Source organism: Portunus trituberculatus, chromosome 38 (genome assembly GCF_017591435.1).
Source record: "Portunus trituberculatus isolate SZX2019 chromosome 38, ASM1759143v1, whole genome shotgun sequence".
NCBI classification, from domain to species: domain Eukaryota; kingdom Metazoa; phylum Arthropoda; class Malacostraca; order Decapoda; family Portunidae; genus Portunus; species Portunus trituberculatus.
The window spans coordinates 17,290,801-17,307,916 of NC_059292.1; the positions used below are offsets into that span (position 1 = coordinate 17,290,801).

At 37.7% G+C, this 17,116-nt stretch overlaps 1 protein-coding gene across 1 annotated transcript in view; it reads right to left on the reverse strand.

Annotated features, from left to right (window-relative positions):
* The window catches only part of LOC123514879, a 573,117-nt gene that overhangs the window by 425,498 nt on the left and 130,503 nt on the right, over nucleotides 1-17,116 (reverse strand). Inside the window, exons 11-19 of the mRNA XM_045273138.1 lie at nucleotides 15,119-15,217; nucleotides 14,811-14,918; nucleotides 14,380-14,415; nucleotides 4,825-4,837; nucleotides 4,023-4,123; nucleotides 3,613-3,827; nucleotides 3,334-3,448; nucleotides 2,933-3,126; nucleotides 2,521-2,545 (exon numbers count right to left, since the gene is read on the reverse strand). Of these exons, the coding sequence (XP_045129073.1) occupies nucleotides 2,521-2,545; nucleotides 2,933-3,126; nucleotides 3,334-3,448; nucleotides 3,613-3,827; nucleotides 4,023-4,123; nucleotides 4,825-4,837; nucleotides 14,380-14,415; nucleotides 14,811-14,918; nucleotides 15,119-15,217 (906 nt within the window). The remainder of the gene's footprint in view (nucleotides 1-2,520; nucleotides 2,546-2,932; nucleotides 3,127-3,333; nucleotides 3,449-3,612; nucleotides 3,828-4,022; nucleotides 4,124-4,824; nucleotides 4,838-14,379; nucleotides 14,416-14,810; nucleotides 14,919-15,118; nucleotides 15,218-17,116) is intronic.

Genomic DNA, 17,116 nt, shown 5'->3' on the forward strand with positions numbered 1-17,116 from the left:
GTATTATATACATGAACAATAAAGTATTATCTATCTATCTATATCTTTCTACCACGCAGGGACGCCACATAACGCCCGACTTCCGATCTTTCCAAGATTTCCAATTGGGGCAGAGAAAATCTAGTAGTTTTCAATGCCTCAAAAACTCAATTCCTCCATCTATCAACTCAACACAACCTTCCAGACAACTATCCTGTCTTCTTCAATGACACTCAACTGTCTCCCTCTTCCACAATGAATATCCTCGGTCTATCCTTTGCTCATAATCTTAACTGGAAACTTCATATCTTATCTCTTGCTAAAACAGCTTCTATGAAGTTAGGTGTTCTGAAGCGTCTCTGCCAGTTTTTCTCGCCCCTCCAACTGCTTACTCTGCCTTATCCGTCCCTGTATGGAGTACTCTTCGCATGTTTGGGGGTGTTCCATTCAAACAGTTTTACTAGACAGGGTGGAATCAAAAGCTTTTCGTCTCATCAACTCCCCTCCTCTGACTAACTGTCTTCAGCCTCTTTCTTGCATCTCTTTCTATCTTTTATCGCTATTTTCATGCTAACTGTTCTACTGATCTTGCTAACTGCATGCCTCCCCTCCTCCCGTGGCCTCACTGCACAAGGCCAACTCTCTAACGCAAGAGTTAACCAGTACTCTCAATCATTCATCCCTTTCACTGGTAAACTCTGGAACTCCCTCCCTGCATCTGTATTTCCAACTTCCTATGACTTGTCTGCTTTTAAGAGGGAGGTATTGAGGCATTTGCTCCCCAACTTTGGCTGACGCTTTTACACTTTCTAGAGAGCCAGCACTCAAGTGGGCCATTTTTTTTTTTATCTTTCTTTTTTTTTTTTGCCCATGGCTGGCCCTCTTCCCTATGCAAAAAAATAAATAAATAAATAAATAAATAAATAAAAAATTGTCAGATTCTCATGAAATTTGGAGTGTTTATGTTTTAGTACCTCATTTACAAGAATCCCAAGTTTTATTGAAATACGATAATTAGTCTCAGAGAAAAAAAATATAATACATCGGAAAACGGTAATAAATAGCATTGGCATTCTTTGCTATATCTCGTGTTTTTCAACTTACTACTTTGAAAATAAGTGTACATGCTGTAGGTGTGTAGCTTTTCTTCCACCATGAAACATTTGATTACCGTAATTCATATATGAAAAATTAAAAGAAATATTGATGACAAAAACTACCTTTTTTTTTTCTTTTTAAAATTTTTCCCAGACATACCCAGTTTTTTTTCAAAATGTCTCACGATCAAAATAAATTTCCTGTTTCTTCTTTCCATTGATACCTTTATATCTGAAATTACTTAAAAACTAACAGAGATATTGTTCTCGAAATATCAATAACTTTAGTTTTGAGATACAAGCCGTTTTCTGTTCAGCAGTGCATACCACGATGTTTGTAGGCAATATGCTTAGTCCTTGGGTAATTCTGTTCAATCCTGCACAGTCAAGGTCACTTATTATGTCATATACAAGCTTGCAGTTCAGCTCAGTGAGATGTCTCTCCTTCCCAGCATCATCTACCAAGTGACATGGTGTTACTCACGTGTCACTGTCACCACATGTGGAACACGTCACAGTGATGGAGGCGTCAAAGCTGTTATTTGTTGCCTCCATTGTCTTGATACCCCAGCATTTGCTACATGTTCTTGATACCAGACTTTCAAGTTGTGACCACGAAAGAATGAATTTTTCCTCATCTTCACAAGGAGGAGGAATCTTGATTTCCAAAAGATGAAAACGTGTATCCAGTCTTGTTGTTTCTCATGACTCAGTTGTTGCTTGTGATGGTGAAGCTGACTACTGTGAGGTTAAGGGAACAGACTGAGATGGTGGAGAGGACACATGTGTGACTGGAGTCAGGTCATGAGTGGGTGGTGGTGGATGTTGCTGCGCCAAGTGACTGAGATCTTTGCCCTCTTTTTCCTCCCTTCTCTTCTCATTCAGCTTCTTCATCCTTTCTCTCTAGTTGGTCTTCAGCTTTGACTGACAACCCATGACTTTCAATGTTCTAAGGTGCAGGGAAAGTGTGGAAAATCAAAAGACAATTAGCTGCAGAGTGCTACATGTCTACCTTCCAAGATGTCCAGCAAAACTCTGCCTGTGACTGCCTATCTCACAGGCTACCACAAGATACACACCCTCCCTCCTGCTCTGTCCTGATGTTACCATATGAAGGTCTATAACATAAATACACTAAAAAATAGCAAAAAAAAAAAAATAAAATAATAATAATAATAATAAAAAAATAAATAAATAAATAAAAAGTAAAAAATAAAAAATGCTACAAAATTTAAGCAACGACAAATCATGTTCCCTACCACATGGCTGAGCATTTAAAGAGACCACTAAAGTGTGTAAATAAAGACAATTTAAACAAAAGGAATTAAGATAAGAACTTGCTGTTTTCACAGAAAACTGTAGACATTTCAAGGGTAACAGCAGTATTAATCTCAATTTTTAGGTTGGGGTAAAAATAAATGCATTTTTATTGCCATTGCCTTGCCTTAATCTTGATCTTGATCTTGATGCTAGAGGTGAAACAGGTTTTATTTTGTAACCAACAAGTTTTTCTTTTTGGTAAAATACCTAAATACAATGTAGACATCATCACTTAGGTAATTTCTTTCTTATCATTGTTATCTTATGTGAATTACCAATAAGAATAACCTGTTATATACTGTTACCTTGCCAAATAGTTGTTTTTTAAGGTGTAGAAGTGATCATCACTTTGTTTAAATGTGCAATGGTTGGGATTTGATTAAAATGGCCACTGGCCCTAGATTTACCAGAAGTCACTGCCTCAAACGTGAACCTTACCTTTATAGGACACATGTTCATTTTCTGAGACTTTTTTCAGAATAAAGGTGCATCTTATAAGCCATCAAATACACAGATCTCATTGAGGTGAGGTTTACTGTTTATGATTTATGGATTTATACAACTCTATGTACTCAATAGGCAATACCTTAAGACGGGACGTACAACTGGAAAGGAAGTCATCATGTATGATCACACGATTGGCCTGCAGTCTTGGTCCTAGATTGGTGAAGGTTTCTCGAAGCAGCTCAATGGCACGGCTAGCAATGTCTTCAGTTCCACACAGCACAACCTTGTAGGATATAAACAAAGATATGACTAAGTATTATTTTCATTACATAAAATCTGGAGAAGGTAATGTAGTAAGAATTTTCCTTTTCTACAATGAAATCAAACATGCAAATAATCACATTTATTACCTTCCCAATCAACTTACACACACACACACCTACCACAAATATCTATCAATCATCTATCTATCGGTACTGCATACACTCACCCGCCACACATAGTCTACCCCAATGAGGTCATCATCATCCATGAGGTGGACTCGCCGCTTCAATACAAGTTTACCTTCTTTTGAATTCACTGCTTTAAAGAACCTGTCAAAGCATCTGAAAGAATGCAGAAAATATTCATGTTATAATTCTTATATATCTTAAAACAACAGATTTTGTGCAAAAAAATAAAATGAAAGAAATACAAGTTACAATATTGAGAAACTTTGAAAATTAATATGTTATACATGTACTATTACACTATAAAGAATTTCACTCACTTCATGCCATTCTCTGTGAGCAAAGAAGGATCAAGTTGTAGTATGTTGTTCTCAAAGAAATCTTTGTTAATCTCTGGATCCAAATCAGGTTCATCTCCCATCAACTTTGAAAACCACTTGAAGCAAGACTCACGATCCACAGTGAAAACTGCATTCTCTGCTAAACAGTTCCATATTTGCTTTGCTTGAGGGGCACATAACCATAATTGCCCATCCTGCATATCAAAAAAATTAGTAAAGAAAATCTGCATCAAAGTGATTTGTTTTTCTTCATACTTAATAATGAAATAAAATATATATTGTCCCTAGCTCTATACCAACTTTTGGTGTATGAAACAACATAAAAAAAAACCTTAATACATAAATTCAAATCAGACTTGAATATTTCTATATATGTGCTAGACACTTACCTTCAATAAAAATCTAAGAAAACTTAGTCGTTCTTGAACTTGGTATATATGATTATATCTTCCGTCTGGTATTATATCTGCAGGATTTAAATCAGGGTTTTCTGGAAATTAATCAACACATAATTACAATATGAAACAGATTCCAAACACGTGTTAACAAGAATTATTCAAAAATATTTCATTAAAAAAAAATATATGAATAAAGTATTGTGTGTGTGTGTATTTACCTAGTTGTATTTACCTAGTTGTAGTTTTACAGGGCCTGGGCTTTATGCTCGTGTGGCCCCGTCTCCATATCTACACTTATCCAATTTTTCTTTAAAATTATGTACACTCTTTGCTTACACCACTTCCTCACTCAAACTGTACCAAGTCTCAACACATCTTTGCGGGAAACTAAATTTTTAACATCTCTCAGACATCTTCCTTCCTCAGTTTCTTACTATGAACTTGTGCTTCTAATGTCATATTCTCCTCTCAGGATTAGTTTCTCATTATCCACTTGATCCATTCCATTAATCAATTTATAAACTTATATCAGATCCCCTCTCTCTCTTCTCTGTTCCAGAGTTGGTAGATCCATTGCTTTTAGTCTCTCCTCATATGTCATCCCTTTAAATTCTGAAACCATTCTTGTAGCCATTTTTTGTAGTCTCTCCAATTTCCTTTTTTCTTTTTATGGGGAGTCCACCCAACTCCTGCATATTCCAATCTAGGTCTTATTTTAGTACTTATCAATTTCTTCATCCTTTCTTTGTCCATATAGTGCAATGCTAATCCAATATTCCTTAGCAAATTATACGTCTCTCAAAATTCTATCAGTATGGCTTACCGGTTGATTGTTTTCTTTCCTTGTCACTTCCAAATTCTTTTCCTTTTTTTACTTTTTCTAGTTCTACTATATCTCCCATCTTATAGATTCCCACTGGTCGCCTTTCACTTTTTCCCATTTCCATGACATGCCTTTTGTCCACATTGAATTCCATCTCCATTTTTACTCCATTTCCAGATCTTGTTTAAGTCTTCCAGTATTTACACAATCCTGTGTGTGTATTTATTATTACAGGGCCCGAGCTAAGCTTTCTGTGTCCTGTCTCCTTGTCCATTCCTGTCATATCTCTTTCATCTGATTGACACACACGCATCAACGACATCACTGCTCAGTTTATTCCACTTATCAATGCTACGATGCGAAACTGTATTTTCTCACGTCATTTAGACAGATGTCTTTATTAGCTTTTTCCATGTCCTCGGAGATGATTACTTGTGGTCACCTTTATCAACTCTCTGTCCAGTATGTCAATCTTGTTCACCAATTTATACATAGTTATCATGTCTCCTCTTGTTCTTCTCTCTTCTAATGTGGTCAGCCCCAGCTTCCTCAGTCTTTCCTCATAGTCTAACTCCTGAGTCCTGGTACCATCCTTGTTGCCAGCCTCTGTACCCTTTCTACCTTCTTCACATTTTTCTTCATATGCGTGACCAGACACAAGCTGCATATTCTAACTGGGGTCTTATTAAGGTACATAATATCTTCTTCATCATTCCTTCATCTAGGTAGTGGAATAAGGCCAATATTTTGAAGCATGTTATATGTTTTCCAAAAATCTTGTTAATGTGTTTCTCCGGTGACAAAGTGTTTTGCACGTTACTCCTAAGTCTTTCTCCTCATTGGTCTCTTTAATTTTCTCATCACCCAGCCTGTAATCCCAGTTTGGTCTGTATCTACTTCTTCCCATTTTCATAACATGGGTCTTGTCTATATTAAATTCCATCTGCCACTCCTTACTCCACTCATATATTTTATCAAGATCTTCCTGTAACTTGTTACAATCTTCCACATTCTTTACTCTCCTCATAATTTTAGTATCGTCCGCAAACATGTTCATGTAACTGTCAATTCCTACTGGCATATCATTAACATAAATCAAAAACATGATGGGACCAAGCACTGACCCTTGTGGAACTCCACTGGTTACCTTCTTCCACTCGGACTTCCTTCCTCTCACCACTGTTCTCATTTCTCTTCCCATTAAGTAATTTTCCATCCATTTTGCTAGTTTATCATTTACTCCTCCAATCTTCTTTAGTTTCCACATCAGTCTATTGTGTGGTACTTTATCAAAGGCCTTTCTCAAGTCCAGGTAGATAGCATCCACCCATCCCTCTCTATGTTGTAGTATGTCAGTCACTCTTGAATAAAAACATAATAAATTGGATACGACGATCTTCCTTTTCTGAAACCAAACTGTCTTTCACTCAGAATGTTTTCACTTTCTAGATACTCACCACTTAGCTTTAATTACTTCTTCACATACCTTGCACAATATACTAGTCAACGATACTGGTCTATAATTTAGTTCCATTCTACTACCATTCTTATATATAGGCACAATGTCAGCTCTTTTCCACTCTTCGGGACTAATCCTGTTCATATGGAGGTTTCCACAATATCAAATACAGGGTTCAACAATTAATCTTTACATTCATTTAGCAACCTTCCACATATGCCATCAGGCCCCATTGATTTATTAATATCCAGATTGCTTATAATTTTCCTTACATCTTCCTTAGTAACCATGATGTCCTGCATTTCCTTTATTTCCATAGGTCTTCCTCCCATACAATGCTCCTCCTTTGTAAACACTTTGCAAAAGTTGTCGTTCAAAATTTCAGCTATATCTCCAGCATCCTCATATACTTCTTCCCTATTTTTGACCTTTTCTATTGCCTCCCCTTTATTTAGTTTTCCATTTATGAATTTGTAAAACATTTTAGGGTCACTATCACAGTTTTCCACCACTCTCTGTTCATATTCCTTTAGTGCTGTTCTCCTTACTTCAACATATCTATTCCTTGCTGTTTTGTAAACTTCTCTTGATAATACATCACTGTTTTCTTAAGTTTCTTCCATGCCTTTTCTTTGTTCTTTTTGCTTCTTCACAATTTCTATTAAACCACTGTTTATTATTTAAAGTCCTCTTTCTGTAATATGGCACAAACTTTTTCACAGCAGAGTTATACAAATCCATAAATTTATCGTATTTCAATTGCATATCCCTTTCCTGGTATACCACGGACCAGTCAATTTCATTAAAGAACTCCCTTATATGGTTATAATTTGCCCTAATATAATTTAATTTTCCTCCCTGCTTCCACAATCTTATTCGTGCTTAATTCCATATCCAGCTCAAAGCTTAGGACATCATGATCGCTTCCCCAAGGGACATTTATGTTCAATTTCCTCTTTAGAGATGCCCTGGTAAATACCAAATCCAACCTTGCTGCAACATCTTGTCCCTGCACCTTGTTGGTGATCTCACCCACTGTGTCATCAAGTTATTTGTTGCTACCTTTAACAATTCCTCTGCCCACTCACCATTCACCACTTCGTAGTCTTCCCACACTATTTCTTTACAATTAAAGTCTCCGACTATCATCACTATCCTTTCTGATGAGTTCTTGCTTCATTCTGTCTAGAGTATTTCTCATCACCATTTGGTACTGTTCATATTCCCAAGCATTGGTTCTGGGTGGTATGTATACTGTTATAATATTAATGTCCCTCTTGCCATCTGTTATAAGCATACTTATCACTTCCTCATTTCTCTTACTATAGTTCACCTCCTTCACTATCAGATCTTCCTTAGTAAGAACCATTATACCACCACCTCCTTTATTTTTTCTATCATTTCTCCATACTTTGTAGTGTTTTACAACAAACCAGTCTAGCTTTATTTCGGGCCTTAGCTTTGTTCCCCTACACACATTATGTCTGGTTCGTTATTTCTTAGGTAATCCATACATTCTAGCCTCTTAGACAGAAATCCATCTATATTCATGTAATTCACTTGTATTCCATTCCTAGTCTCTTTCTTCCATGTAATGTCTATTCAGTCTGTTTTATCCACCACTTTTTTAGCCTCCCATTTCTCATCCTCAAAAAAAAACTTGGTCTTTTCCTCCTCTGTTCTTTCGTCATTCCTCTCTTTCACTTCAGTTACAAGCTCTTTCATTTTCATTTGCTAATCCTGTGACATATTTCTTCTTATATAAATTGTTTTGGTTTCCTCAGAGTCCTTAAGTTTCCAAGCCCTCCTCAACAAGGCCTCAGCTGCCACCTGAGACTTTAATTTCAATTTTAACGGTCTATTCTTGCCTTCCTCAAAAGCTCCCAATCTCACACTTTCTTCTACCTCAGCATATAGGTCCTCTTCCTCCACAGAGATCTTATTCAGTAAAGACTTAATCCTGTCATTTTCCTTATCCTCCTATCCTGCCAGTTTCTGTTAGCTTCCTCCCTCAATTTTGTTATGATCACACTTTTTTTTTTTTTTTCAGCAATATCTCTCACCACATACTCATTTTCCTTTAGTGCCTTTACCATTTCCCTCTGCGTAATCCCTTTATTTTCCTCTTCCTGCTTTTTCACTATCTCCTAAAGGACCTTTGTACCTCCTGATGTTCATGGTTCACTTCTTTCATCCTGGCATCAATTAGATTAAGGCATTCCTCCTTCCTCAAGTCCCCTTTGGATATTTTCATCTCCATTTCTAGGAGTTTAGCCTTCATCTCTTCACATTGTTTCCTTAGTTGTTGGTTTTCTTCTCCATCTCTACTTTTTCCTTCAATAGCTCTTTATTCGCTATCGTTAACAAATAGATCTCTTTTTGAAAGAATCATTCTCTCCTATAACTCTATCCAGTTTTCTTCAATGGACAAAATGTTTAGGAACTTACTTTCCAGTGCCTGATTCTTGCATCCATATCTAATTTCTCCAGTCCTCTTGGAGTAGTTATAAAACCTTCAAAATCCTTGTTGTCTAGAGTCGCCATTTGTTATCGCCAGCTGATTACGGCCAAAACAATCACCGCCCACACTCTCCTCTCAGGGTGTGTGTGTGTGTATTTACCTAATTGTATTTACCTAATTGTAACATACGGAAAAGAGCTATGCTCGTGTTGTCCCGTCTCCATATCTATTAATGTCCAGCTTTTTCTTAAAATCATGAATATTCCTTGCGTTGACCACTTCCACGTCTAAACTATTCCATGCTTCCACCCTTCTATGAGGGAAGCTATATTTTTCACATCTCTCCTATAAGTGGCCATTTTAGTTTTTTCCCATGCCCTCTCGACATTCTTTCATTCCACATACACAGATCTTCCCTATCCATTTTTTCCATGCCAATCATCACTCTGTATATTGCTATCAGGTCTCCCTTTCTTCTGTTTTCCAGGGTCGGAAGTTGCATTCTTTTCAGTCTGTCTTCATAAGTCAAATCTCTTAAGTCAGGCACCATTTTGTTGCAGCCCTCTGTACTTTCTCTAGTTTCCTTATGTGTTTCTTTAAGTTCGAGCCCACTGTATTGTTGCATATTCAAGCCTCGGTCTTATCATTGCAGTAATTATTTTCTTCATCATTTCTTCATCTAAATATACGAACGCCACTCTTATGTTCCTCAATAAGTTCAATACTTCTCCAATTATTTTGTTTATATGTCTCTCTGGCGATAGGTCATTGGTAATTGTCACCCCAAGGTCTTTTTCTTCATGACTGGTTTTATGTCTTCATTTCCTATCTTGTACATACTCCTGATTCTTCTTTCACTCTTGCCAAACTCTATTTTCTTGCATTTTGTCGTGTTGAACTCCATTTGCCATGTACAGCTCCATTTCCATATTCTGTCCAAGTCTTCCTGGAGTAGTTCGCAATCTTTGTCACATCTCACTTTTCTTAACAATTTTGCATCGTCTGCAAATAGGCTCACATAACTGGACACCCCATCCACCATGTCATTTATGTAGACCGCGAACATTACTGGTGCCAACACTGATCCCTGTGGAACTCCACTCTCCACCAAGCCCCATTCTGATGGTCTGTCCTTAATTATTGTTCTCATTTCTCTTCCTACCAAAAGTCTTCCATCCATTTTAGTAAACTGCCATGCACTCCTCCTACCATTTCAAGTTTCCAGATCAGTCTCCGTGTGGTACCTTATCAAAGGCCTTTTTAAATCCAGATATATTCCATCAGCCCAACCATCTCTTTCCTGTATTACATCTATCACCCTCGAATAGTAACATATCAGGTTTGTCGCATGAACGCCTTTTCTAAAACCAAATTGACACTCACAAAGTATGTCATTTTTCTCCAAGAAGTCTGTCCATCTATTCTTCACCACCCTCTCACACATCTTAGCTACCACACTTGTAAGTGACACTGGTCTATAGTTCAATGGGTCTCTCTTGTTACCTGATTTATAGATTGGGACAATGTTAGCTCTTTTCCAGTCTTGGGGCACTACACCTTCCCTTAATGAGGCATCAATTACTTCACAAACTTTTTCTGCCAGTTGCTCCTGCATTCTCTTAAAATCCATCCTGATACCCCATCAGGTCCCACAGCTTTTCTCACTTCTAAACTCCCCATCATATTCTTGATCTCCTCCACAGTTACTTGAAACTCCTTCATAATCCCTTTCTGTTCCATTACCAGTGGTTTGTCAAAAGCAGTCTCCTTTGTGAATACCTTCCGAAAGCATCCATTCATAGCCTCTGCCATTTCCTGGGATCTTCACTGCATACTCCATTTACTTCTAAACTTTCAATACTTTCTATTTTTGATGTTGTTGTTCACATGTCTGTAAAAAGCCTTGGTTGGTCTTTACATTTATCAATTATATCCTTTTCTTGTTTCTTTCTTTCTTCTCTTCTAATCAACACATATTCATTTCTTGCTCTTTTGTAACTTTCCCACTGCTTAATCCGTCTTTTCCTTCTCCACCTCTTCCATGCATCCTCTTTTCTTGTTCTAGCCTTTTCACATCTATCGTTAAACCAGTCCTGCTTTCCAACTTCTATGTTGTCTTATTGGTACAAATTTTTCTCACCTTCTTTGTATATTTTTATAAATTCCTTCCACTTTTCATTTGCTCCTTAGCACTCTTGAATTTCATCCAATTTGTCTCTTGAAAGAATTTCTTTAGGTTTCCAAAATCTGTCTTGGCATAATTCCATCTTCCCACTTTATATTCTTCATTTCTTCTAGATTTCTCTTCATCTATCACCTTGAACTCCAAAACTGCATGATCACTCTTTGCTAAAGGGCACTCCACCCTCATCTCCTCAATGACCATTGGCTCTGTACTAAAGACCAAGTCCAGTCTTGACGATGCTCCTCTCCTCCAAACCTAGTATCTTCTTTGACCCACTGAGTTAACACATTTTCCATTGCCAGTGTCAATAGTGTATTTCCCATGTTGTCTCTGATCCTTCCATTGACCAGTCCTCCCAACACACCTCTTTACAATTAAAATCTCCCATCATTATAGTTCGTTCACAGCCACCCAACATTTCTTCCAGACATGTTCCTGTATCACTTATCATTTCTTCATATTCCTGTACTGACCATGCATTTGTCTTAGGTGGTACGTACACCACTATGTAGTGCCTCTTTTTCCTTCATTAGTTTCTGCTCTGATCTTTAGCACTTCTGCCTTTCCCATACCTTCTTTCACTTGATCCACCTTTATATCTTTTTAACCAGCAACATCACTCCTCCTCCCATCTTACCTACTCTATTTCTTTTCCAAACATTATATTTCCTTCTCCAACCATCATCAGGTCTTCTCCTCTCTCAGTTTTGTTTCAGTAAGACCCACAATATCTGGGTTCTTGTCCTCAAGTAATCGTTGAGTTCTAAAATCCCGATATCACTCCATTTATGTTGGAATACATTACATTCCGCTCATACGTAAGTTTCTTTAGTCCTTTCTTGCTGTACTTTTCTGGGTTATGAACCACTTCCTCAGTCTCATATCCAAGATTCTCCAGAAAACTCTTTCTTCTCCTCTTCTGTCCTCTCTTCATTTTTTTCAAAGCCTCCTTTCTCAACTCATTTAACATTTCTCTTCCTTTTCACCGAGATCTCTTCTCAACCAAATCTTCCTTGTTGTTTCCTGCTGGGCTAGCCTCCATGACTTCTCCACCAATTCATCTACATCCTTTTGTGACTTAAGTTTGATTCTTATTGGCCTCATACCTTCTCTTGTGAACTTTCCAATTCTATGGAAGTCCTCTATTTCTTGTACTAGGTCTTTTCCTCCTCCTGCACCACATTAATGATATTATTTATCACCTTTTTATGTTTTTCTCTCTCTCATTTTACTCGGTGTCTTATCCTCCTCCACACCAAATATCACCACACATCTCTTTTGTCTACAGTTTCCTCACCAATGTCTCATTTGACTTAATAACCTTCACCACTTTCTCAGCAATCTTCTCTTCTATGATCTGTTGATCTATAATTTCAGCAAGGCCCAAAGTTTTCTCCCAGACTCTTTGATTTCCTTTTCCAGACTTGCAACTTTGTAATTTACCTCCTTTCTTTCCACTTCCTGACTTTTTTCCATTCAGCCTGCTTCTCCATCACTTTTCCTAGAGATTCTCCACATTTTTCGCAATTCACTTTAATTAGCTTAACTTCCTCTTTCAGTACTTCATTTTCCTTCTTCATATCGGCACACTCTTTCATTACATTGTCATAACTCGTTTCCAGGCCCCCATACTTTTCAAACAGTTTTTCAATTTTACCTTCCAACTCCAGAATTTTCTTCACATAAGCGCTCTTCTCCATTATTCCTTGAAATCCTGTGAAGTCTGATTCATCTTTCGAGTTCACGGCCGCCATGTTGCGCAGATGTAAACAAACCAGCTGATGGCTCAAACGCAGGCTACAGTTTATATTCACCTTCCTGGACATTATTTTGCTAATCAACAGTTAACATGACTATATGGAGACGGGACAAACATTACCAGCTCCTTTCCCACCTTGGTTACTCTTAGGCAATGGTAACTGTAGAATTAGAGATGATTGCTCTGAGCTCAGCGACCACATCCGCCATCGATGTGTATTACCTAATTGTATTTACCTAATTGTGTCCTGTGTGTGTCCCGTGTCCCGTGTGTGTGTGTGTGTGTGTGTGTGTGTGTGTGTGTGTGTGTGTATTTACCTAATTGTATTTACCTAATTGTAACATACGGGAAAAGAGCTATGCTCGTGTTGTCCCGCTCCATATCTATTAATGTCCAGCTTTTTCTTAAAATCATGAATATTCCTTGCGCTGACCACTTCCACGCCTAAACTATTCCATGCTTCCACCCTTCTATGAGGGAAGCTATATTTTTCACATCTCTCCTATAAGTGGCCATTTTAGTTTTTTCCCATGCCCTCTCGACATTCTTTCATTCCACATACACAGATCTTCCCTATCCATTTTTCCATGCCAATCATCACTCTGTATATTGCTATCAGGTCTCCCTTTCTTCTGTTTTCCAGGGTTGGAAGTTGCATTCTTTTCAGTCTGTCTTCATAAGTCAAATCTCTTAAGTCAGGCACCATTTTGTTGCAGCCCTCTGTACTTTCTCTAGTTTCCTTATGTGTTTCTTTAAGTTCGAGCCCACTGTATTGTTGCATATTCAAGCCTCGGTCTTATCATTGCAGTAATTATTTTCTTCATCATTTCTTCATCTAAATATACGAACGCCACTCTTATGTTCCTCAATAAGTTCAATACTTCTCCAATTATTTTGTTTATATGTCTCTCTGGCGATAGGTCATTGGTAATTGTCACCCCAAGGTCTTTTTCTTCATGACTGGTTTTATGTCTTCATTTCCTATCTTGTACATACTCCTGATTCTTCTTTCACTCTTGCCAAACTCTATTTTCTTGCATTTTGTCGTGTTGAACTCCATTTGCCATGTACAGCTCCATTTCCATATTCTGTCCAAGTCTTCCTGGAGTAGTTCGCAATCTTTGTCACATCTCACTTTTCTTAACAATTTTGCATCGCCTGCAAATAGGCTCACATAACTGGACACCCCATCCACCATGTCATTTATGTAGACCGCGAACATTACTGGTGCCAACACTGATCCCTGTGGAACTCCACTCTCCACCAAGCCCCATTCTGATGGTCTGTCCTTAATTATTGTTCTCATTTCTCTTCCTACCAAAAAGTCTTCCATCCATTTTAGTAAACTGCCATGCACTCCTCCTACCATTTCAAGTTTCCAGATCAGTCTCCGTGTGGTACCTTATCAAAGGCCTTTTTAAATCCAGATATATTCCATCAGCCCAACCATCTCTTTCCTGTATTACATCTATCACCCTCGAATAGTAACATATCAGGTTTGTCGCATGAACGCCTCTTTTCTAAAACCAAATTGACACTCACAAAGTATGTCATTTTTCTCCAAGAAGTCTGTCCATCTATTCTTCACCACCCTCTCACACATCTTAGCTACCACACTTGTAAGTGACACTGGTCTATAGTTCAATGGGTCTCTTTGTTACCTGGTCAAGCCAATGTTTTTTTTGGATGTCCCGGTCCTGCAGTGTGTGAAATCTTTGTGTGATTCAGAGGCTAAGCAGCTAAACAATTTAACCAAATGACAAGTAAATGCATTGATATGTTGATTAACAAGGTAACTCAACTAGTTAATTTCTGAGTAACTGAAATATCAAACAGAAGCTAAATCTAAGCAATTAATTACTCAATTGATTATCAGGAAAGAGCAAAAAATATTATTAATCTCAATAAATTATATACATGTAGATGTAATTTAAAATGCAATAATACCCAATTATGGCAGAGAGAGAGAGAGAGAGAGAGAGAGAGAGAGAGAGAGAGAGAGAGAGAGAGAGAGAGAGAGAGAGAGAGAGAGAGAGAGAGAGAGAGAGAGAGAGAGAGAGAGAGAGAGAGAGAGAGAGAATTAAACCCTCACCTGCGAGCACGAGTAGTCAAGGATCTTGACATGGGCATTGAGTGCTTGGTCCATAATCTCAGTGGGTACATCATCTGAGTGGGCCAGTGACCACAGAAGTGACAAAACCTATCATGGAGAAAATACACTTTCAACAAGATTTTAATTACCTTGTCTATATCCAAGAGATCAGATTTTGTTAATACTTTTGAGTGTAAGTGAGATCCATATAGGATTACTGGCTTAGTATATACATAATACATGCTCAATAATAAGTACATAAATAAATAACATTTAAAACATTTTTGCTTTGTTAGAAAAATACAAACCTTGTGAGCCATAACACCATCCTTGTCATCTTCTGCTAACCTTCTAATCAATTCTAATAACTTTTCACGTTGCTTTTTACTAGCTTGGCTCCAACTTGTCTGTAATAAAATAGAAAGACAATTAATGAGACCAAATGAGCTACTTTAAATTTTTGTTATTCTTAAGTCAAATTGCACCAAATTTCAATGTGCTGTGAAGATTCTTAAATGAATTACATATATGTTTCATTCCATTAGGAGCAATATTTTTAATGAAAATACGAAAATTGGTGAAATATCCTCTTTGCTCAAGTCCCTTTTCTCTTGGCCATATTGCCACTAGGCCACAAAATACAAAGACAACTGGGTGCAGAGGGAGAGTGACAGAAGGGAGCAAAAGAAAAACTCACAAACTCTCCCACTAGCTTGCCTAAAGGGTAAGTGGTTGGTTCTCCCTCACACTCCATTTTCAGTCTCCTCCTCTCACATGCCAGACATATGATAAACACCTCAGCTCAATGGCTAGCCATTGTTAGGGAGTTAACTAATTTCCACCATTACATTAGTTAGCAGCCCGATTAATACAATGGTGGGTACTGTATGTGTATAATGGACACTTATTTCTTTGCTTATCTAATACATAATCAGGATCTGCAGCACCATCAATGCTGATATAAGTGGTTTTGATTAAAAAATAAAGTCTTCATTAAAAGATCATTCCTCATCAAATTCAGTGGAAGTTAGAGGGCAGAGACACCTGCCTGCCATCATGACTCAGTCAGAAGCAAGTGATGGGCTTGAATAGCCACCGAGGGAGAGCAGCAGGAGGCAGTGGCAATTCAGGAGGCAGAGGGTGATGGTTTATCCATGTGTCAGATTGGTGGGAAACTGTGTTCATATATGCTAGAGACCTCAAGGTACACAATTATTGGAGCTACAAGGACTTTCAAATCTGTAATAAGCAAAAAAGGGGACGAACGTACTTGTACACGATTCACCTCAAAGATGTAAGTGGTTGACCTCTTATGGGTTAAAAAGAGGTGAAAAATGGGATGCATATGGTATGTGTACAGAAAAAATCTGTAATTAATAAGTAAAGAGGGATGGAGATTTCTAAAAAAAAGAAAGTCATTGATTTTCCCACAATCATATTTTGTTACATATTTAAAGTAGAGCTATGCATATTAAACAAAGCAAAATAAAGAAGGGCCACTCTTCTTTATACAGATATTAGTAAGAAGCCTAGGTGTGCAATTTAGCTGTGAGTACAGGTTGAACAATATCTCATCTCCCCAGATTACCTGGTGTGTCATCTTTTGACTGGTTATAGCAGCAATTACAGCTAACGTATGTGCAGCTTCATCCACCTTACTGTTTATTACTACTGCCCTGTCTTCACAATACATTATTATGTTGCTGTAATGTATGTTCATATGTACAGTACATTACTTATCATTATTCATACTAGAATATATCTTATGAGTTAGTCACTGAAGTGAGTTGACACACATGGGTTATTTCCCTTCACAAACTGAGATGACTCAAATAATCTTCCATCCATTAAGGAGATTTTTAGTGTACTGAAACTAGGCTGTTTCAACTAAAACTTTTTTTTTTTTTATGTAAGAGGAGAAAACTGTCCAAGAGTAACAAAAAATGGCAATTAAAAAAAAAAAAAAAAAAAAAAAAAAAAAAAACGACCCCACTGAGGTGCCATTCCCCAAACAGTCAAAAGGATTAGCAAAAAGATTGGGATAAATGTCTTGAAACCTCTATTTAAATGAGTTCAGTTCAAAGATAGTGGAAATACAGAAGGAGGCAGGGAGTTCCAGAGTTTACCAGAAAAAGGGATGAATGATTGAGAGCACTGGTTAACTTATGTGCTAAAGGTGGACAGAATAGGGGCTGAGAGAAAGAAAGTTTTGTGCAGGGATGCCACAGAAGGACAGGAAGAGGGGAGGCATGCAGTTAACCCCTTCACTACTGACTCATCACTCCCGCGCTGCACATTCCCCACCC